The sequence below is a fragment of the Cydia amplana genome, chromosome 24 (assembly GCF_948474715.1).
Source record: "Cydia amplana chromosome 24, ilCydAmpl1.1, whole genome shotgun sequence".
Classification (NCBI taxonomy): domain Eukaryota; kingdom Metazoa; phylum Arthropoda; class Insecta; order Lepidoptera; family Tortricidae; genus Cydia; species Cydia amplana.
Genome location: NC_086092.1, coordinates 7,347,390 through 7,371,818, shown reverse-complemented (window position 1 = coordinate 7,371,818; position 24,429 = coordinate 7,347,390). Strand labels below are relative to the sequence as shown.

At 37.6% G+C, this 24,429-nt stretch overlaps 2 protein-coding genes across 3 annotated transcripts in view; both read left to right on the top strand.

Moving 5' to 3' along the window:
• The window catches only part of LOC134659241 (androgen-dependent TFPI-regulating protein-like), a 516,400-nt gene that overhangs the window by 199,479 nt on the left and 292,492 nt on the right, over window positions 1–24,429 (top strand). The window lies entirely within an intron of this gene.
• On the top strand, window positions 14,859–18,937 carry LOC134659126 (uncharacterized protein K02A2.6-like). 2 transcript variants are annotated; one of them, XM_063514736.1, is made up of 2 exons: window positions 14,859–15,731; window positions 16,160–18,937. In XM_063514736.1, the coding sequence occupies exon 2, from the start codon at window positions 16,241–16,243 to the stop codon at window positions 18,890–18,892; it is 2,652 nt and encodes an 883-aa protein (XP_063370806.1). In that variant the 5' UTR covers window positions 14,859–15,731; window positions 16,160–16,240; the 3' UTR covers window positions 18,893–18,937. Both variants share the same exon structure in this region, with proteins under 2 accessions (XP_063370806.1, XP_063370807.1).

Here is a 24,429-nt window from a genome sequence, read left to right as displayed (position 1 = left end):
ACTACATATATCTTCCAATATAAATTAAAAAAAAATAACATGATAATTAAACGTATAAACAAAAACTAAACTAAAACTAAATTTATATAAAATTGTCCCTGTGCGGCATAGTACCGAAAACATACATATAATTCTAATAAAACTAATTTCAAGTAGTTTTTTTGTTCTTGGTGTACTTAAATTCTTTTAAATAAGTGCAGGGGTCAAAAGCATACACATTTTCACACAAACATAATATGTTATATTATGTAGGTATATGAATTCGATGTTCGACAACTATTGTAAATCCGTATTTTTGTTGATATTAAACTTAAAAATAATTTTAAATTATGTAATTAAGTATGTTTTGTATTTTGCGTCACAGATTAATGATTTTCTTAAGGTTTTTATAACTCATTAACACGGTAAAACACTAGTTTTTAAACTTATAACACTTCTCAAAGTTAAAGTAGAGAGTCATAAGTCACGTTCAAACTTCATTTTTCAGGGTTCCGTACCCAAAGGGTAAAAAACGGGATCCTATTACTAATAAGACTTCGCTGTCCGTCCGTCCGTCCGTCCATCTGTCTGCCACCAGGCTGTATCTTATGAACCGCGACAGCTAGACAGTTGAAATTTTCACACAAACAAATACTAAAAATAAAACAAAATAAATATTTAAGGGGTGCTCCCATACAACAAACACGATTTTTTTGCTCTATTTTTTGTTGATGGTGCGGAACCCTTCGTGCGCGAGTCCGACTCGCACTTGGCCGGTTTTTTAAATGAAGTTTTTTATTAACTATCATGAGGGCTAATTTCATTTTGTTCTTGATTTCTTATTTGTTTGGGAAAAAATGGCTAAAAATTACCATGCGTATGTTTTCGTAATTCCGAGGAAGTTTTTTAGAACGTACGGGTAAATTGAGCTTATATCTGGGGGCACGGCAGTGCCCCCGCCAAGTCGAGCGCGAAGCAAACACTGCCGTACCATCCTTTACTGGAACCATTTCGCCGCATTTTCAGGCCCCTATTTGAGAACCTCTGGATAAGACCAGAACGCAGAAATTTTCGTCATCCAGTAAGCTATAATCACATACTTAAAATCCAAAATTTCAAGTCTGTAGGTCATTTAGTTCCGAAGTTAAGCGAAAGCAAAGTTTCGCATTTATGACACTCATTCATTCACTCATGATCATCAGAATACAATTAGTACTTCCCATAAACTCAGAGTTCAATCAGGTTTTTTATTATCACGAATAAACTCGCGAATCTCAACGTTAGATACGACTAGCATACGACATTGTGACAGAGGTCGTCGGTCTGCGATCTGACTGTAAATGTACAGATTAGCATACTTAACATCAACCAGCAGAGTTGGAGCCTCGACATCTAGCCTAAGTTTTACTGTTGAAGTTTTTTGACGTGATAAGTGTGATAACGTCTTATAAATCGATGAACACCGGTAGCACGCACGAAAAAGTGTCACGTTGTGGACAGATCTCCATGGTAACGTTGTGGACAGATCTCCATGGTAACGTATAAAAGTATGCAATTTTTCATCAAGGTTTTATTATGACGTTATCACGCAAAATTATCGTCCGTAAACCGACTTTACAGACAACCATATTTTTTTATCTTACATCGCACGAGTTAACAAATTATACATAAACCTTCCTCTTGAATTACTCTATCTATTAAAATCCGTTGCGTAGTTTTAAAGATCTAAGCATACATAGGGACAGAGAGCGGGAAGCGACTTTGTTTTATACTATGTAGTGATTTAAAAGAAGCCTTTATAAGGAGTTCTAGTAGTACTTACAGTGACGTAACTGACAGTGTATGATTAATACCAATAAAAATCTATCTATATACTTATGCAACTTGATTTATATTAATCACAGTTATGCCCCTTCGTTTTATTTTTTTGTTTTAATATATATTATAAAGGGTTTGAAGCTTTGCATAATTTGTATAGAATACTTTTTCGCTGTTAACTCTTCAAAATATCGAAAAAAGTCAAATGAAGAGGCATAACTCTATAGTTAATATATTTAATCATTTCTGTATCAATATTTTTCGTAATCTATCTAATACCTTTAAACGAGCAATTCTTGTTTATAATTATTTAATAGTATTATTTATATATAACCTATCAGTATATATATAGTACCTATCAGTGGCGGCGCGTCAAACATATCCATAGGCAAGCCGGGGCTAATTTAGCTTACATATTTCCTTTACAACTCTGCCCAAACGTCCAAAAACAGGCAAGCCGGTGGGAATCAGCTTTTATGGACGTGCCGCCACTAGTACCTATATTTCGGGGATTTCGGAAACGGCTCTAACGATTTCTATGAAATTTACTATATGGCGGTGTTCGGGGGCGAAAAATCGATCTAGCTAGGTCTTATCTGTGGGAAAACGCGCATTTTTGAGTTTTAATATGTTTTCCGAGTAAAGCTCGGCCTCCCAGATATTGTTAACATTCACTTTCAGGGAGGAAAACGGGACTACGTTTGTATGACGAAGCGGTCCAACTATCCTCTTAACCGGTTAATCGTCCATGACTTTAAGTGTGTAGTTTGACGTAACTGGTGACCGAAGAGCTGGCGGCTACCTCGCACAACGTATCAGCATTGCGATACAGCGAGGAAATGTCGCCAGCATTCTTGGTACAATGCCTCAAGGGCCTATTTTAGACTTAAGCTAGTTTTTAATTTATTTTAGTAATACACTGTATATATCTTGTTTGTAAATAAAAGAATGTCAAGTGTGTAGTTTTAGTATCTGGTCGTGATGATATTCGTATATACTTTGGCCATCTTTGGCATACCATGTTTACCAGTACAATTTGACACTGGGTTAACGGTTTAACTGCTTAACCGTAGTGAGATGGTGCAAGTGGGGCTTAACTGGTTACTGGTTAATCGTCCATGACTAAGTGTGTAGTTTTAGTATCTAGTCGTGGTGATATTGGGTTAACGGTTTAACCGCTTAACCGTAGTGAGATGGTGCAAGTGGGCCTTAACCGGTTAATCGTCCATGACTTTAAGTGTGTAGTTTTAGTATCTAGTCGTGATGTTCGTACTTTGGCATGTAAACGTGAGGGGTCACCGCTGTTTAGCCTCAACGTGACATCCAAGGTTATGTGTTTTTCCATCGAATTTAAATTTTATTGAATTAAAGATTCCTCTGATTATTGTATTTATTATTTCGTTAGCTTGTATTTGTGTTGCTCCTTCTTTTTAATAGCTATTTGTTTTACAAGGGGGCAAAGTTGTTGTTTAACCGCTCGGTCCGCTCGTGCTAATATTGATACCCGAGCGCTTGCGAAAGAGTCCAAAATAGAAAAATGAAATCTTAAGGTTTCAAAGCACGAGGGTTAAACGAAATTAGCCCCCGAGTGAAAATATTAACCGTAGGATATCAGACAAAATCAAACCAAATCAAATCCAAATGAATGTTATTCAATATTTATCATCTAAAATCATCATTTAAAAGTCAATTCTACCAGCAAACATAAGAAAACAACTCAAAATTTGCATTTGATTACTTTTCCTCACATGTGAATATAATGCAACTTTGCTATCAGTTTTTGAACAATCAAGAGAGCCTTTGCCAGTTGGTGTGGTGAAATCTTCTTTACAGTACATGTGGGGCTACTTTTCCGCACTAGTGCGTAAAATAGCACTTTTCGTGCGATGTCGAAACTTTAAAGTGCCATATGTACTGTAAAACGTTGTTCGATACACGTGCGAATAGGTAATTCGAATTTCCTCTTTTTCGCACTTGTATCGAAAATAACTATTTAACATTTACGTCACTCATTGGCGTCTAATTCAAGTGTCATTTAAAATCGAAACTGTGAATAAAATGCAATTATCAGTTTTTGAATAATCAACAGAGCCTTTACTAGGTATCAGCTCGTGTAGTGTAATTTTTTTTTACTATAATAATTTTGCGTTTTGATTTTGGCATCAGAATTTGGCATATTGAATCTCTCATGTGTAATCAGTAATCACATTGAAAACGTGTTGATCTGATGATGGTGTATTTTTTTTGTGCTTAAACTGCCTTAAACCTACCTATGTATCTTAAATGTCCAGTTTTTTTATAGTAGGTATGAACAAGAGAGCTTTAACTTATGAATATTAAAATTAAAAATAAGCATAGAGTAGAATCTAATTTAAGTTCTGTTTAATAAGCACAGCACCAAACATTTATAGAATCGGTTTGTGGTATCAGCGGTCTCTAATATAAAACTAACGCTTTATAAATGTTGTTTTTATCGTTTATTTGACATTGGTTTGTTTTTATTACAGTTTTTATCATAGAATTAGAATAGACAAGAACAACTCTCAATCTTCAAAAGTGCGACCAAAAATGAAATGCAAGTGTGTGCGTAAATTGTCTATGTGAGATCAAAAATAGTGATGTCATGTTACAACATATTAATAATCTGTCGGTGTTTGATTGCTTTATCGACTATTACTTTTTCAAATGTGTTATTTTAAACGTTAAAATTCTACGACATTATGATGTATAAAATAACACCTGCACTGCGTGTGCTATCAAAATCGTTACAGCCTTATCTTAGTCTAACTCTTACTGTGTTGGAAAGTGAAGTTTAAATTTACTGCTAAACATCTGCACCTTCAAAAAGGGTATAACAATCGTTATTATTTGAAGTCGGTTATAAAGGTTAATATCTTAATTATGTCTTGTGAAGAAATGATTACATAGCTATTAATATACCGACAAGTTATCGATACTGTCATCTGAACATTTTGTCAAGCCCTAGCGTAAAGTAACAGGTTATGTTTTTACACAAAATATTTTAAATTATTGAGTAATATGATAAAATATTAGCACACAAAGGAAGAAAAACTTATAATCAATTGTATAAACCGGCTTCTTACACATTTTATGCTGTTAATTTGACAAAATATCGTTAAGAAAATTTCGCTCGGAATATCATTATTCCTCTGAAATGAGTATTTGCTAGGTTTATTTGGCCCTGTGACACTGAAATCCGGTACACTACAAGACACTATCTTCATTGTATTACTTTATCAAATAGTTTTCTTCCGAATTTGTGTATATTTTTCAAATTGAAAATTACGGTGATACGCTCTTGGCCGTCCGCGGCCGTCGTCAAACTCAAAAATGGTCACGTTTTCTCATTTGTAGTCTGACTCTTTCGCACTCATGCGATGTTCATATACGTGATGGCTTCCCTTTCGCACACTTCAGCTGTCTGTCAAGCGCGAGCGCGAGAATGACAAGTCTGTGGTTTTTATTAACGATCGATATATAACGATTTAATAGGTAACGATTAACTTCAATATACGCAACTTTGGGAACAAATCAAATTATTTTATTAAATATTTCGATCCGGCCTTCACCACTGGAGGGCTAACGTCACTTTTTCTTTAATATATGACATCTATTTCAGTTATGATATTTCAATATACTTCTAAAGTGTCATTCTGAACTTGCTAACTTTGCTTACAACTATGTATGTAAACAAAAGTCACTAGTAAATTCATTCAGAGACAATTTCAATATGGCGGTTTGTTGGTTTACATAGTTAGCAAGTTCCATAGAATGAAACTTTAGGTATTTTTTTACCATTTTATCGTCTAAATCTGTTACCCTTTTATATTTTAATTGAACCTATATAGATTTATGGCTGAATGCAAATCGTGCGCAGGTATAACCAAACCGCAATTGATCAAAAACGCAGCGTGGGAGGGACAGGTCCGATCGGTCAAATGGTGAATCACATACACAATGACTAATACCAAACCTTTGATAATAATATTGGGACCAACTTTTAAGATACACATATATGTATGTCCTTAAAGGCCTGAGTGGACGCTTGAGTTGGGCGTGCAGCGGGGCGGGGCGTGCGGCGTGCATGTTAAACAAATGCAAGCGTATAGGAGCGGTCTTAGTGCACGCTGCTCACATCACGCGTGAGCCTGACGCCACGCTGCACGCTCCGCCGAACGCTCCGCTTCGAGCGTCAGGCCTTACACTAAGGCAGGCTAGGCCGCATAGCCAACGTGCCAATCGCTTACGCTCCGTAGTAGCGATCGAAACGCAACTGTCACTGTAGCACTGAAAGAGTGATAGAGAGACACAAAGCGTTTCGTTGTCGAAGCGATAGCGATTGTCACCTTGGCTAGGCCGCCAGAACAGATTCGTATTAAATCAGTTGAGGTTCAGATCAGACCTAAATCTGAGGAAGCACAACTCTAAGGTTGAATGAATTTACCTAGATTAAGGTTGCCAACACAAAATAGAGAAACATAAAAGGATAAAGTGCCACGAAATGGTATCTCTTACTTACCTAGAGTTAGATCAAGATAACGTAGCAACGATTTCGACAGCACAGACTGTGTAATAACACTTGCACAGTCCGTGATATCAAAATCGCTGCAGACTTGTCGGTCTAACTCTAACGTAATATCTAAAAAACTATTTAATCCTGGTCACGGCACCAAAAATGTAACTTTACCTGTAAATTTTCTTAACAAACAATGTATTCTGGTATTGTTTATTATTAAAGTAATTAAGTAGTTATAGTTACCAAGACAACTCTGCAGCGATTTGGATATCCCAGTCTGTGCAAGTGTTATTTTAAACATCAAACTTCTACGAAATTAAAACACACTTGCACAGTATATGTGCTGTCAAAATCGTTGCTACGTTATCTTGATCTAACTCTAATAGGTAAAGTTGCAGTGTTGTCTTAATAAAAATGGAATAAAGGATGACTCACATTAGACCGGGCCGTGTCCGGGCCGGAGCTTCCGGAGCTTCGTTTTCTATGGAAAGCAACACGTGATCGCCTGTCATCTGTCATCATCATAGAAAAGTAAGTGCCGGAAGCTCCGGCCCGGACACGGCCTGGTCTAATGTGAGTCATCCTTAAGTCATCCTAATAAGAAGTTCTGAAGATTAGACCATAAATGAGAGTTCCGAAGACATCGCACGCGAAAATTCTAGAATCTAGAAGATAAAATTGAACGGAATTCCGACCTAGCCTCTCCTTGGCTTTCACCAACCCCTCTCTTGAAGATATGGACAAATAAGTGAAAGAAGATAACAAGAACAGAATAGCAGATTCCAGAAGATGACCACGAATGGGAGTCCGACCTAGCGTCTTCTTGGCTTTCACCAACCTCTCTCTTGAAAATATGGACAAATAAGTGAGAGAAGACAACAAGAACAAGCAGATTCCAGAAGATGACCACGAATGGGAGTCCGACCTAGCGTCTCGGCTTTCACCAACCTCTTTCTAGAAACTATGGACAAATAAGTGAAAGAAGACAACAAGAACAGAATAGAAGATCCCAGAAGATCACGAATGGGAGTCCGACCTAGCCTCTCCTTGGCTTTGTCTGTGTTTAAGCTTCAGACATAGCCTGATAGAGGTTACGTTTACGACCATTCTGTCTACAGAACGAGAAAGAATATTGAAGACACTAGAAGATAAAGAAGCAAAGAATATGTTTATCTGAATTTATTGTGTGTATACAGGATTCTTCATGTAACAGGAGCAATAAATTAAACTGTAGGCTGTACTCCTCAAACTGACCAACATTTGTTCAGCAACTTTTGGAAATAACTCATGTTTTGATTTTTATTACACTTTAAAGTTTATTCTAAGACGCAATATATTGCAAATTTTGTTATGTTTAAAGCGTGACAAGCAACGTCAAACATACTGATGTCAGCGTAAGTACATTGAAGGCAATATTTTTTTTGTATGAAAAAGAGGAAGTCTAAAGGATTCATAATTTTTAAAAGTTGCTGAACAAATGTTGGTCAGTTTGAGGAGTACAGCCTTTAGTTTAATTTATTGCTCCTGTTACAGGAAGCACCCTGTATAATTTGTCTTTTTTAAATTATTGTTTTTAACCCTTTTATGATGCAAAGGCTGTCCATCGCAATCCAACGCGGCAGCGCCGCGAGCGTGATGGGCATCTTTGTGTTGGCGACAGCCCAGGACACCCGTCCTTCAATAGGGCTTCAATAGGTAGTTAGTTATTTTATACATATTTCGTTTATATTTATTCTTTTAGTTTAGTTTTTAATTAGTTTAATGTTTAGATTAAACTATTTCCGTTTACTTAAAATAGTTATTTGTTTTACAAGGGGGCAAAGTTGTTGTTTAACCGCTCGTGCTAATATTGATACACGAGCAAGCGAAAGATACCAAAATGGAACCACGAGCGTAGCGAGTGGTCGAAAAATGGAATCATGAGCGTTGCGATGAGGGTTTCAAAGCACGAGGGTTAAACAAAATTTGCCACCGCGTGAATCACAACATTTTTCACCACACCAACCCGAAGAAAATATTAACTGTAAGATATTAAACAAAAACGAAACCAAATCAAATCCAAATGAATGTTATTAAATATTTATCATTCAAAATCTTCATTTAAAATTCAATTCAACCAGCAAACATAAGAAAACAACTCGAAATTTACATTTGATTACTTTGCCTCACATGTGAATAAAATGCAACTTTGCTATCCGTTTTGAACAATCAAGAGAGCCTTTACCAGTTGGTGTGGTGAAAATATATTTACTTTTTATGAGTTATCTTTCATGATACCTAGCTATGATTGACCTACGGTTCATGAGATACCGCCTGGTGACAGACAGACGGAGAGTGTGAAGTCTTAATTAGTAATTGGGTCCCGTATTTACCCTTTGGATACGGAACCCTAAAAGCGAAACATTAAATAGGTATCGAAACTACATAAGATCTATCAGAAAACTACTATTAAACCAAAGCTAAGTCGCGCCGCCCAAGGGCGACGACTGCCTGACGTCACTCCGTGTGTTCTTAGAACCGTCGTGATTCCGTAATATACCTAATACATCGATACAAGGCCCGATGGTAAGATACCTCATTCAAGCCATCCTAAAAGATATTCGAGCGAAATTCTAGCTACCACCATTTGTCACCATACTTGTCACGCTCTCACAAGTACGTAAGTGCGAAAGTGACGCATGATATGACAAGTGATAAAAACGCGACCATGATACCGCTGTAGAGCTATATAAGTTATATAACTTAAAATAAGCACAGAATAAATAATAGTACTAAGTACAGAAGACTCAGTCTCTAACAAAACGCGTCTGTTACAATCAGCACAGATATGGCCGCTAGGTGGCGACAGCGCCACGCGCGGCTTATGGCTTTCCCCAAAATTGGGGCCGAACGGATGTACTTTTAGCTACCTGTAGCAAAGCGACGAAATCGCGGAGTGAGCCACGCGTGACGTAAGGCCCCAGTCTAGCCTAGTGGGTAGTGACAGTGACTGCCTGTGAAGCCGATGGTCCTGGGTTCAAATCCTGCTAAGGGCATTTATTCGTGTGATGAGCACGAGTTGTTCCTGAGTCATATTACATTATAAATCGTTGTCAGGATTAGTCCGGTTTCCTCACGATGTTTTCCTACACCGAAAAGCGACTGGTAAAAAAGGGTAAATACTTATCAAATGGTACCTATATGCACTGATTTAAACTTTCACGATTTTTACACATTATTAAATTATACAACGGGACTTAATCGCGTATCTAAGTTTTAAGATTTACCTCCGACGTTTCGAGGACGGCGTTGTCCCCGTGGTCTCGGAGAAGACTGGCTTAAGTTGACATCAGCATCGTCTAACCGCGCGAGTTTTTCGAACTACCCGCACTTGGACTTGTTTATCCGCTTGAACGTTTTGCGCACTAGGGATGTCACTCTGTCGACACACAACACTAACGATATTCGATTTATCGACTGTCGATATTCGTTTACGCTTACATTTACTAATGACTGGATTCCATGTGGATGAGATCTTGAAACCCTCGTCCCGATTGAAATTACTATGTTTTTTGATTTCAATGGCTTCCCGTACTTTCCTGCTGTAGAAATGACGATCCGTGGACAGGATAAACAAGACCAAGTGCGGGTAGTTCGAAAAACTCGCGCGGTTAGACGATGCTGATGTCAACTTAAGCCAGTCTTCTCCGAGACCACGGGGACAACGCCGTCCTCGAAACGTCGGAGGTAAATCTTAAAACTTAGATACGCGATTAAGTCCCGTTGTATAATTTAAATGGTATATGTATATAATATCGTATTTAAGAGCCCATCAACGTGCACAATAGCGCCACTGATAAATAATCGTGATTATTTAAATTTAACGAAAAATATTGAAAAAAGGAGGCCGCTACGTACTGTATCTTATATTAAAGCACCTTTTGAAACTAAAAAACTAAAATTTATTAATATATAGGTAGGTACATGTAATATAAAAGAAAAATTATACTTAAACTAAAATTAAAAACTACATAAAGCTACAGTACCTTTTGAATACATCAAACTAGTTTTTATGTTGCTGGATTCGTCGATATGTGAACTAAAAACAAAAACGGCCGTTTTATTTTTGGACTCATAGATTGACGAATTCAGCGACATAAAACTAAGTTGATGTATTCAAAAGGTACTGTAATACCTACAAGATACAGTACGTAGTGGCCCCCTTTTTTCAATATCTTTCGTTAATTTTAAATAATCACGATTATTTAGCAGTGGCGCTAGTATGCACGTTGATGGGCTCTTAAGTTCCGAAAAACTCATTGGTAGGTACGAGCCGGGGTTCTAAACTTAAAATCCGCGACCGATGAATTGAGTTCTTACCGCTAGGCTACCAGCGATCGCTTATAAATTGCACATTGCTATATTCTCCAGGCCATAATTACCTACATAAGAATATCAGTGTAAATCACATTTTATGTATACCTAGTCCATAAACCGGGCAATGTTTAATATATTCATTGATATTATGTAATAGGTCACCGTTTGCAAAAGCAAATTACATCGTAATCATGACCGCTATTTTATATTAGAACTGTTTATCTAAATATCATTTCTGTTTAAGAGCCCATCAACGTGCACACTAGCGCCACTGCTAAATAATCGTGATAATCGTGAATTTAACGAAATATACTTTAAAAAGGTACTTTAATACAAGATACAGTACGTAGCTGCCCCCTTTTTTAAATACATTTCGTTAAATTTAAATAATCACGATTATTTAGCAGTGGCGCTAGTGTGCACGTTGATGGGCTCTTAAGTAAAGTTGTACCATCGCCCACACTATTAACGTCCATCGGTGGACCTTATGCCTTTAAAGTTAAGAGTGTTGCTGTTTGTATCCCCAGTTAGTTCGTTAGTTGTAGTACTGATAATGTCTGCTACGAAATAATTCGCGTATTGGTAAGAAAACTGATGTACCTATGCGGAGTTAAAACTCTTTCCCGTACTTACATTTTTCTAATAGCGACCCGCCCGGGCTTTGCACGGGTTAACAAATTATACATAAACCTTCCTCTTGAATCACTCTATTTATTAAAAAAAGACCGCATTAAAATCCGTTGCGTAGTTTTAAAGATCTAAGCATACATAGGGACATACAGACAGCAGGAAGCGACTTTGTTTTATACTATGTAGTGATGATATACTTAACATATTTGAAAAACGAAAATCAAATCACACAAACACATTTATATCATTAGCGAAATACGTTAAATATCATATTAAAACCACATTTTGCAAAAACTCGTTGCAAACCAGTATCATATCCATAAACTTGGCAATGCCTGACATTCATTGACATTAGGTAACCGGACGGCGGTAACCAGTTTACCTGGCGCGCCAAAAATAGACGCTAGAGGTCCTATTCGACACGTGGTGATGTCACCGGAGAGGTCGATTCCGGCGGGGATTTTATGTAGGAGTGCGTTAGACGTTTAGAATTTGAACTTGGTTATTCAAGTATGTTGGCATATGCGAGATGCACTGAGTAATGTTAAGTCAATATCATATCAAAATAGTTATTTTCGATACAAGTGCGAAAAAGAGGAAATTCGAAACGAGTGGCGATAAATTAAAACACGACTGAAGGGAGTGTTTTAAATCGACACGAGTTGCGAATTACCTATTCGCACGTGTATCGAACAACGTTTTACAGTACATATGGCACTTTAAAGTATCGACATACGCACGAAAAGTGCTATTTTACGCACTAGTGCGGAAAAGTAGCCCCATATGTACTGTAATATATTTTTATAAGTTTATAGACTAGCAGACTAGAATGATATATGTATTATTAATATTATTATATAATGTGGTATTGAATGCCTTTAAGCAAAATAATCCTGGCAATTGTACATGGATTATTAGCACGATCGACGAAGGTTAAATTCAATTTTGACTGGATTGTTTTTTTGCCAATAATCAGATGACGATTACAATATGGAAAAAATTAAGAAGTTACTAGCTTCGTCTGCATGGATGATAATTGATAATAGGTACCCTATTTCCTTTCTCGGGCCTCAAATCAAATTTTATCTAAATCGGGTGTGCCTGTGTCAGGAGGATACAGACAGACAGACAGCATTGACTTATGCCTATATACTTAACCTCCTGAGACTAAATGTACATTACAATGTACTTATTCGTGCAATCTAATTTGAACCTTTCATGAACCAGATAAAGTAGCATTTCTTTATTTCATTGTCTTTTAAAACAAACTAAATTCGTTCTAATTTACTTTATATGGTGGGTCTTACGAGGATTTAGACGGGCCTTATGGGCACTGAGAATGCTGTTAGTTTAGCGGTGTCACTCACGAAATCCCACATCTATTAGGTATGTCAGCAAATTAAGAACTATCGGACATATTTTTATTAAGTAGGGTAATTCGCCAGTAACTGGCCACCCCAAACCAAAAATGAATTCTATACACCTATAAATATAATTAATTTTAGTATAAGGTAGCCAGTTATTGAAACCTTATACTAAAATGAATTCTGTTATTTACAAACAAGATATATACAAGATATATAAATTAAAAACTAGCTTAAATCTAAAATAGGCCCTTGAGGCATTGTACCAAGGAATGCTGGCGACATTTCCTCTTTGTATCGCAATGCTGATAAGTGAATAATTCTGTTTATAGGTGAATAGAATTTATTTTTAGTTTAGGACGGCCAGTTACTGGCGAATTACCCTACTTAGTATATGCACCCATATTTTTACACTTGACTGTACAATACGGAACTCCATCTATGTTTTCACCAATTTTAGTGAAATCTGAAAAACGGCATTTGTTACGATACGTGGTGGGACAGTATATATACAGGGTGCTTCCTGTAACAGGAGCAATAAATTAAACTAAAGGCTGTACTCCTCAAACTGACCAACATTTGTTCAGCAACTTTTAAATATTATGAATCCTTTACACTTCCTCTTTTTCATACAAAATAAATATTGCCTTCAATGTACGCTGACATCAGTGTGTTTGACGTTGCTTGTCACGCTTTAAACATAACAAAATTTGCAATACATTGCGTCTTAGAATAAACTTTAAAGTGTAATAAAAATCAAAGCATGAGTTATTTTCAAAAGTTGCTGAACAAATGTTGGTCAGTTTGAGGAGTACAGCCTACGGTTTAATTTCTTGCTCCTGTTACAGGAAGAACCCTGTATATAACAAATATTTTGGGCAGTATAACGAATGTTTTAAAAATAACGATTAAAAGACTATAAATAAACATAAACAGGTGCTAAGATACGAAAATTATTAATAATTATCTTCAAACTTGTCATAGACTAGTCTGACCAGTGACATTCCAAGATCCAATTCTAATATCATTCTATAACCAATTAAAACTTATATTTTGACATCAAATTGATATCTAGATGATGTTTTCACTTGGGCGTGCTTTTCGCTCATTCTTGTTCGTACATATAATGGCGAGAGCGAGAGGCAACGAGACGCACGAACGAATGATAACAAAATCACATCATTTATAGCCGTCAAGCAAATCTTGTCAGTAAAAAAGGCGCGAAATTTAAATTTTCTGTGGGACGATATGCCTTCGCGCCAAAATTTTTCAAATTTGCCGCCTTTTTCTACTTACAAGATCTGCTTGACCAGTTATAGATATATAGTTTGTCAAAGGACTGTCTCATTTCAAACATAATAGAGAGAATCATACTATCTTTGTCTTATACTAGCTAGTAATAGTATAGTATGCTAGTACAGCATACTATTATTACTATATATGTATAGCACCCAAAAGAAAAGGATGAGTAGGTATAGGTTTTTTGGTTCTTATTTACTGACAAATTGGTTTGACCAACTATAATTTCGATGTCAAAATCTAAGTTTTGATTGGCCTCGTACTCTGCTTAGTAGCTGAGAAAAATCTTGTTTCAACTGATAAATTGGAATCGTATAATTTACCAATTATACAGATCAATATTTAAAAGACATGTATATCATTAATTCTCGTAAACCTAACGTGTTAGGTAAACTGAGGCGAATTGGACCATAAGGTGAGTTAGATCAGACTGAAAATCTGCTAATAGGTATTTAAAATATTTCTTACTGGCGACCCACTTCGGCTTCGCACGGGTTAACAAATTATACATAAACCTTCCTCTTGAATCACTATAATTAAAAACCGCATCAAAATCCGTTGCGTAGTTTTAAAGATCTAAGCATACATAGGGACAGACAGCCAGCGGGAAGCGACTTTGTTTTATACTATGTAGTGATTATAGGCATCGCAGGCTAAGAGAAGCGACGTACGGTGTCATTTTAATGTGCCCATTGTTACGTTATGGTAATAGTTTATGGTTTGAGTTTATGGTGGGTTTTTCATATTTGGAACTAGACGAATAAAGATGGCTTCCAATAATGTTGTCTTGTAATTTACGAATCTCTAAATTAACAAACATGGTGTCAGAAGTATAAAATAATACATGTGAAATACGAAAATGGGTGAGTCAAATCCGGCAAATTCGCCGGCATTACAATGTCCACAAAACAAGCAAGGATATGCCTACTCTTACGTACGACCATTAGAATTCACGGATTCTATGGAAGAGAATTGGAAATTGTGGGTCCAAAAATTTAAAATATTTCTTCTTGCCGAGGACCTTGAAGCAGTTTCCGATGACCGTAAAATAGCTCTGCTGCTCCATAACATGGGTGACAAGGGTGTAGAAATATACAATTCGTTTAATTTAGAGCCAAAGCAAACCTTTGAAGAAGTCCTAAAGAAATTTAATGCATATTTCATTCCAAAAGTTAACATCACGATGCAACGCCATAAATTTTTTACAAGGGCACAAGGACCTACAGAGTCCTTCGACGATTTCCTTACTGACCTTCAGAACAGAAGTATGACATGCAACTTCAGTGACAAGAGAGAGGAACTCGTGAGAGACGTTATCGTCATAGGTCTAGCTAATACCGCTATGAAGGAGAGGCTTCTGCGCACGGAGGATCTGACTCTGCAGAAGACCATCACCATGTGCAGAGCTGCGGAATTGTCTCAAAAACAAGTTACGGAACTAACGAATGAGATAGCTGCGACCTCCGTGCTCAACGTCAGCACTGTGCCAGTACATAACGTCAACAATGTCAATACTTCAAGAACAAGAAGCGTCAAGACAAGAAAATGCTATCGCTGCGGAAATAACTGGGATCGCACGCATCAATGCCCAGCTATAGGTTGCAAGTGCCAGAAGTGTGGTATTCCTAATCATTTTGCGAAGGTTTGCAGAAACAAACAGGTTGCAGCCATAACAGAGAAGCAGGTTGAAGACGACAGCGAGGAGTCCTTCTTCGTTGGCTGTATCAACAGTGAGTGTGAATGCGAATGTGAGTGGATTGAGTCTATGATTATAAATAATAAGTCTATAAACGTCAAACTAGACACTGGTGCTCAGGTAAACTGCATGTCCTTAGCTACTTATAAGTCATTGAACCTTGATGAGAGATTTATAGTTACTAAGCGCATTAAATTAGTGACACTTCATGATAAGTGCATACCTGTCAAAGGTGTGTGCACCATTAAATCCTACCTCAAGAATGGAAAGTGTGATAACATTGAATTTGTTATTGTGAGCACAGATTGTATGACAATTTTAGGCCTAAGATCTTGCATGAAACTAAAATTAGTTACCAGAAACATGGTTCATACTATAAATGTCTCAAATAACTCTGACACAAATAAAATCATGGCAGAGTATACTAATTTGTTCAATGGTATAGGCTGTTTTAAAAAACCCTATAAAATTGTTTTACAGGAAAATGCAATTCCCAGAGCCGATCCACCTCGTCGGGTCCCTATAGCACTAAGACAGAGCCTTAAGGACGAGTTGGACAATATGGTGAGACAGCAAATAATCACCAAAAATGAGGATCCGATGGAGTGGGTCAACTCAACTGTTGTAACCAAAAAGAAAAACAATAAAATACGCGTATGTATTGACCCTCGGTACTTAAATAAATTCATTATCAGAAAACACAAGCAATTGCCAACGGTTGATGACATACTAGATAAGTTATCAGGCTCTAAGTATTTTTCTAAATTTGACTGTAGCAGTGGGTTTTGGACAGTACAGCTTGACTCAGAAAGTTCAAAGTTATGCACGTTTTCTACTCCATTTGGTAACTACTCCTATAAACGATTGCCATTTGGACTTTCTGTGTCAACAGAAGCATTTCAGGAACGCATGGAAGAGACTTTTAGTGATATTGATAATGTACAATTTTATGTCGATGATTTAATAATTTATGCCAGCACCGTGGAAGAACATAATAAAGTGTTACTAAATGTATTGAAAAGAGCTCAAGAATGTAATGTCAAATTCAATAGGGAGAAGTCCCAAGTTCTGCGTAAAGAAATTTCATTTCTTGGCATGATTGTAAGTGACCAAGGGGTTAAACCTGATCCAATTAAAGTAATGGCCATTTCCGAATTAAAATGCATTCATGATAAGAAAGAACTTGAACGATTTCTAGGAATGACAAATTACCTGTCAAAATTTATCAACAATTACTCGACTATTACAAGCCCGTTGCGCGAGCTTCTTAAAAAAGACATATTATTTCAATGGCTTCCTTCTCATGAAAATGCTTTTAATAAACTTAAGGAGGCATTAACGAACGCTCCCACGCTTAAATTATTTGACAGCAATAAAGATGTAGTCGTTTCGGTAGATTGCAGCTCGGAAGGAGTAGGCGCTTGTCTTTTACAAGACAGACAGCCTATTGCATATGCTTCTAAGGCGCTAACTGAATGTCAGAAAGGTTATGCCCAGGTTGAACGCGAGATGTTTGCTATTGTATTTGGATGCATCAAATTCCATAAGTATATTTTAGGAAAACATACCCTAGTTGAAACTGATCATTCGGCATTAGAAATTTTATTTAAAAAACCCCTGTCTTTAGTACCTGCAAGACTACAAAGAATGATGCTTAAAATACAAGGGTATGACATTACTGTTAAGTATGTACCTGGAAAACAAATGTATATATCAGATTTTCTCAGTCGCTCTTTCCTAGTTGTCAAGAATGATGAGACAAAGGAATTTGATGAAGAGTTTAACAAAGAAATTATTTGTCATGTTGAGGTCATGATAGATTCGTTGCCTATTTCAAGTGACAAGCGACAACTCATTGCCATGAAAACGAACGAGGATGCCACATTGTCCTGTTTAAAAGATTATATTCATAATGGTTGGCCAAATTCTAAGAACAATCTAAATGAATTAGTAAAACCTTTCTGGAATTTTCGCAATGAATTGTCCCTAGTCGACCAAATAATTTTAAGAAATAATCTTATTGTGATACCAGTAGCATTACAAAAAATGATGTTAGAAATTATTCATGAAGGTCACTTAGGATTAAATACATGTCTTCGTAGAGCTAAAAACGTTCTATTTTGGCCTGGATTGACAAGTCAAATTAAAGAACTCTGCAACAACTGTCAAACATGTGCCTTATTTAGGAAAAACAATACTAAAGAACCAATTCAATTTCATGACATACCTAGACTACCATGGCTAAAGTTAGGCACTGATCTTTTTGAATTTAATAAACAATACTATCTGGTTGTTGTAGACTATTACAGTAAATTTTTTGAAGTTGCTCGATTAAATGACTTGTCTTCAGGAACCATCATCAATCATATTAAGTCTATGATAGCTAGACATGGTTGTCCTTTAGAGATTATAAGTGACAATGGTCCACAGTATTCCTGTAAAGAGTTTAAAGAATTTGCGGATGCATATGGATTTAAGCATATTACTTCGTCTCCTGACTACCCAAAGTCGAACGGGTTAGCGGAATCTTCTGTCAAAATTGTCAAATCCATATTTAAAAAATGTAAAGAGGATAACACAGACCCTTATATAGCGTTATTAAATTTCAGAAATAGTCCCAAGGAAAATAGCCCTTCTCCAGCTAACCTTTTGTTCAATCGAAACTTAAATAACCGTTGTCCTGTGTCTGCAAATTATTTAAAGCCTAAAATATATACTAGAAACTATTTCTTAGATAAAGAGTTGCAACATAAGGTAGAAAACCACTACAATAAAACTGCTAGGCCTCTAAGACAATTAGAGATAGGTCAGGGTATCATGTTTAAGAAAAAGATGTCTGATGATCGCTGGCAAAAAGGAAGTGTTGTAAATAAGGCTGACTTCCCTCGTTCCTACATTGTAAAGGATGAACAAGGTCGCCAATATAGGAGAAACAGACAACATTTGCGTAACATAAATGAATATGAGTCAACTAATTGTACTGAAAATGAGTCTGTTAATCCTAACTCTTATGTTATAAACTATGATAGTAATGATAGCGACTGTGAATCCTTTTATGAAGCAGAAGAAAGTGATGATCAGGAGCTCATTGATACAAGTGAAGTGAGTCAAAGCAATACTGGAATCAATGATACTCCGGAACCAAATTTTGACTTGTATAAGACGAGGTCTGGACGAATAGTCAAGGCTCCGTCGAGACTAATTGAATCTTAGTTATAGTTGTTAGTTATAATTTTATTAAGGAGAGGAATGTTACGTTATGGTAATAGTTTATGGTTTGAGTTTATGGTGGGTTTTTCATATTTGGAACTAGACGAATAAAGATGGCTTCCAATAATGTTGTCTTGTAATTTACGAATCTCTAAATTAACAAACACCCATATCAATGCAAGTTTCGAATATTATCGGATTCCTCATCTTGATCCGGTTTTACCTGTGATCCGATTCGCCTCTGTCTACCCTATACCAACGACATTTCGCCAAGGGCAGCCGGTATGACGTCACCGCATACATACATGTAAAGTGATGCAAAGTGGATAGATTTCATCTGAAGGCAGATTGCTTGTGCCTTTTAGAATATAGCGCGATACACTATAACTTGTGGCATTTTATTTTTTCGAGCTATATAGCTGCAAGATATTGAAAAAAATTGTAGCAACTAGGTAATATGGAGTTGGCGTTCTATAATAGAATTTTATTGTAAATTGGGTTTATAGTTTATAACTTTATATATTACCGCAGAAGCCCGTTTTTAGTGAGAAGTAGTTTTCCCTACAGAACGTCAGTCAGAACTAGTTTTAACTGAAATTAAGTGAATAATTAGTGAAAAAACAAAGGCTGAAGAGGTCAAGCTCAAGACTCGAAAACTGGTTTTGATTGAAAAATCCTAGTTAAAGTTAGTTTTCTTCAAGGCACTTTGCTAAAACCATCCACCAAGGCGATACGGAAAATTAGTTTTAATACTTTTAATTTAACTAGGTTTTCACTTAAACGGGTTTTTACGGTAAAAGAATACTAATAATAGGTATTTCTTCAGTTTTTGGCATGTATGTGCATTTAAACATTGAGTAACATTATCTGAACCGGAACTTTCTAAGTAAGTAAGTTTTCTTTTCTTTTCTTTTCAAGCAAGTTTCCAGAAATATTGGACATTTGGAAATGTATGTGTAGGTACCGTACACATTGCTAAACCAGTTACTTACTTTAAAGTTTAAAGTCTAGCTAATGAAAGTTGAACCTGAATAATCGCGGCAATTTCTACCTTACCTACAAAGATTGCATGATTTTTATACTTTTTATAATTTTCATATTCTAGAAATCATAAAAAGTATAAAAATTATGCAATCCTTATAATCAAAGCGCCGCCTGCTACAGATTTTTTTTATTGGCCGCGTTTTCTTAAGTAAATTTTCATTAAGACTCTGCCAACTTTAATGTTAAGTATTTAAGCACGTAGCTTTAAAATGAGCGTATTAAACTGTGCGGTAGCGTGTGGCTAAGATAGGTTCTTATGATTCTTAAGATTTCTACAAAAATCGTACAACTGTGTCTCCCAACTTAGAATGCGTAGGAGCATAAAGCGGCAGTTGGCATTTGACTCACGTCACAAGATGGCGTCACCTTTTTCCAGTATTTCGAAATGCTGAGATGCGATTAGTTGAGTTATTCTACCGTCACAAGCACTAATGATAGGATCCGTATAGTCATGTATAGTATCTTATCTTATCTTATCTTATCTTATGTTGTTCGGGGGCCCTTGTGGATACACTTCGACCCATAGGGATCTTTTGTGCAACCCCCTAGGAAAGACCCGTCAGCTACTCAAGAGCTTTTCCCACCATCTCCATGTGTGTCGGATGATGGAGGTCATGGGTAGCGTTTTAAAGTCCTTTGGTTCCAGATATCCTGCTCCAAAGCCCTTCATTCTTTGTCTGGCGAGAGCGTGACATTCACACATTTAGGTGTTTTATTGTATGCACATGTACAGTATATATAGTATAGACTATCATTTTGATGTCACAATATAAGCTTGAATTGACCTCCGTAATTCTGTATTGAGATTGACTCATTACCTGTGGGCGCGACATGGTTCCATTTGTATGCCCGTCACTTACGCACTTACATACGTACTTATTAGAACGTGACAAGCATGGTGACAAACGATAAAAATGCGACCGTGCTATCGCCGCTGCAACCTCATAGCGACTTACCTCAATTACAGGCAACCTTCCATCATACTGAGATCATACCAATTTGTTGTCAATGCGACCTTACAATATAACTCAATCAATGGCTACAATTACAATGTCTGCGTGGGATTTCTAGTTTTTATCGACATTACTGGGAAAGAAAGAGTGGTAACTCCATAGTTTTCTTACCAAAACGCGAGTTATTTCATAGTCGACATCTAACGTAAAGTAGCGGACATTATCAGTTCTGCTAGTTGACAATAGATGTAGCAGCAAACAAAAACTCTAATGCTCTAAAATTTTCAGCTAATATTATAACCGGATGCACCGGAACTCTATTTTCAACTCCCTGCTTATAATATTAGTTGTAAATTGTTTTAGTAGTACATATTTCGTCAATAGCGAAACTTGTGATATCTGGTGTCAAGTAGCAGTACTGATAGTTCCACTACTTGATGTTAGATGTCGACTACGAAATAACGTTTTAGTAAGAAAAATGATGTATGGAGTTACCACTCCTTCTTTACTTATATTTCTCTATGGTTCAGCTGTAGGAATAGCACTGAGTGAGAATTAGCACCATTGTTAATGTCGTAATGTTGCTCGATTGTGACGACACTAGTTATGCGTTTTAATTGATGACGTTATATAGAAAATGTAGCGCAAGGTGGACTAACCCATTTACTGCATTATGTCTTTATATCTCAGATACTAATTTTTAGGGGTTCCGTACCTCAAAAGGAAAAAACGGAACCCTTATAGGATCACGTCTATAATTTTGTAGTTCTTTACCTATAGATGACAGCTTAGGCAAACCTTTAAAAATGTGCAATCAAGCGTGAGTCGGACTTAATTAGTTTTTGATCCGACCCTTTACGGGTTTTTAAAGACATTTAATTCACAATCCACATAAAAAATACATTATTAAAAATTGGGTAATGTACGGAACCCTTGGAACGCGAGTCCGACTCGCACTGGACCGGTTTTTGTATCTAAAATTAAACACGCAATATTAAAACTACTAAGAGCAACCCCCCAACCCCCTGCAACCCCCTGGGCAAGAATGCCCATCACACTCGCTGCGTTACCGCGTTGAATTGCGATGGACAGCCTTTGCACCAGGAAAGACCCGGAGCGCAGGTCCAGGCCCCTCTCTTGCAGGCGGCGCCCCTAAGGAATGTTTCAACAACCGGAGGTATAAAAAAAGTTTGTAGCTTTCTAGTAGAGCCCGAAGGCTTATCCTATTGTCTATTGTTCAGTAAAACCGCACGTGCTACTTACCTGCAAAAAAGGGTCCTAATTATTCTATTTGGCACCTGAGCGCGGGCTAGTCCAACGCTCAAAAAACCAGTGTAGGTGCGCTCTCCGATAACGCGCCTTTGTTACGCATCTCGATGACACATTTTAGACTGGTTCTGTAGCGTTCGACTCGCCGGCACTCAGTAACCGAAGTACCGATTTTTTATGCCGGTGGTTGTGGCACGTGGCACGAGCGGTTTTACTTAACAATAGACAATAGGATTAGCCTTCGGGCTCTATTAGAAAGCTACAAACTATATCTACGGCTACTGAGACGAACAGGTAACTTGTGAGTGTGGACACAGAATAAATAATAGTACTAGGTACAGAAGACTCACTCTCTAACAAAACGCGTCTGTTACGATCAGCACAGATATGGCCGCTAGGTGGCGACAGCGCCACGCGCGGCTTATGGCTTTCCCCAAAATTGGGGCCGAACGGATGTACTTTCAGCTACCTGTAGCAAAGCGACGAAATCGCGGAGTGAGCCACGCCTGGTGCTGAGTACTTTTTGTCGTCTGTGTAGGGCCCAGTGGCGGCGCGTCCATAAAAGCCGATTCCCACCGGCTTGCCTGTTTTTGGACGTTTGAGCAGAGTTGTAAAGGAAATATGTACCTAAGCCAAATTAGTCCCGGCTTGCCATATGGATATGTTTGATGCGCCACCAGTGGTAGGGCCGTCACCTCAGCGGCGGCGCTCGCCGTCTGGATGGTGCGACAAAGGGTGAGGGGCAAAAGTGCTTACACACGTAGCGTCCCACAAACACTTACCTTTTTCCTATGGCACCAGTGTAGCGTTTGCAATCCGGATCCGAAATGTATGAAATTATCCGGATCCGCGGATTTTCCCATACATTTCGGATCCGTCGTGCCATGTTAAAAAGGTAATGTTTGTGGGACGCTACGTGTGTAAGCACTGGATCCAGTGTCAAGCCGTCAACGCAGTTTTAAATTGTACTGGTAACCATGGTAACTCCAGATTTAACCGGTTAACCCGGGTCAGTGAAATGGTGTAAGTGGGCCTTACCTATAGCATACCTACCTAAGTCTCAATTTTATACTTTCTAGTCCTGTTTTTTGAACGCCGCGGCTCATAATTTTGAATTTCACGTCTCTTTTACAGAAATTATTTGTTCAGACTTGTGAAATCGTATATTTGAGCCTAATACTGTTATTACACAGAATCCTTATAAGATAGAATTAATAGCTGTGTGTTAATCGCGGCCCGCAACCTCGGGCGCCGGGCGGCCTTGACATAGCGTCTCTGCTAGCGACAAACAAAGAAATACTAGATAAGTGTTGAATAGAATACTTGTAGAGTAAAAGGGCCCACTGATTACCAGTCCGAGTTAAGGGGCCCACTGATTAACAGTCTGCCGGACGGTATCGGCCTGTCAGTTAGAACAAAAAGTTGACAGTTCCGAACAACTGACAGGCGCCGATACCGTCCGGCGGACTGTTAATCAGTGGGCCCCTTTAGAAGCGCTGGTGGCCTAGCGGTAAGAGCGTGCGACTTGCAATCCGGAGGTCGCGGGTTCAAACCCCGGCTCGTACCAATGAGTTTTTCGGAACTTATATTGTATTAAATATCATTTGATTTTTACCTGCAGTCGCTTTTGATGGAAAACATCGTGAGCAAACCGGACTAATCCTAATAAGGCCTAGTTTACCCTCTGGGTGGGAAGGTCAGATGGCAGTCGCTTTCGTAAAAACTAGTGCCCCCGCCAATCCTGGGATTAGTTGCCAAGCGGACTCCAGGCTCCCATGAGCCGTGGCAAATGCCGGGACAACGCGAGGAAGATGATGACATGTAGAGTTAGACCAAGCTAAGTTAGCAGCGATTCCCCCCCCTGTATCTCCGAAACTACTGGGTCTACATTTTCCCTGTCACGTTCAAACAAGTATGTAAGTACGAATGTGACGCATGACATGACAAATGATAATGCAACAGGCCGCAGGTCGCATTTCTCGGCCGATTCTAGTGGAATTAAGGACCTTGTGGACCATAATCGTAGTACCTACTTGGACTATTTATAGTTGGGTGGGTTTAAGGTACCTACGTTCATAAATAAAACCTGGAAGGCATTAACTAAGTGTTTATTATTAACAAATATAAATAACTTAAGCAATATTAGCCTTATTAAATACATTTCAATAAATAACTTATCTATATTCTAATTAGGTAGTAATTTAAATACCAACCTACGGGCAATAATACTATTCTTCAAATTTATAATATACAATTGGTAACAACTTTTACATT

Coding starts and splice junctions, on each gene's coding strand:
- LOC134659126 (XM_063514736.1), top strand. CDS start 16,241: ATGGTGAGACAGCAAATAATCACCAAAAATGAGGATCCGATGGAGTGG.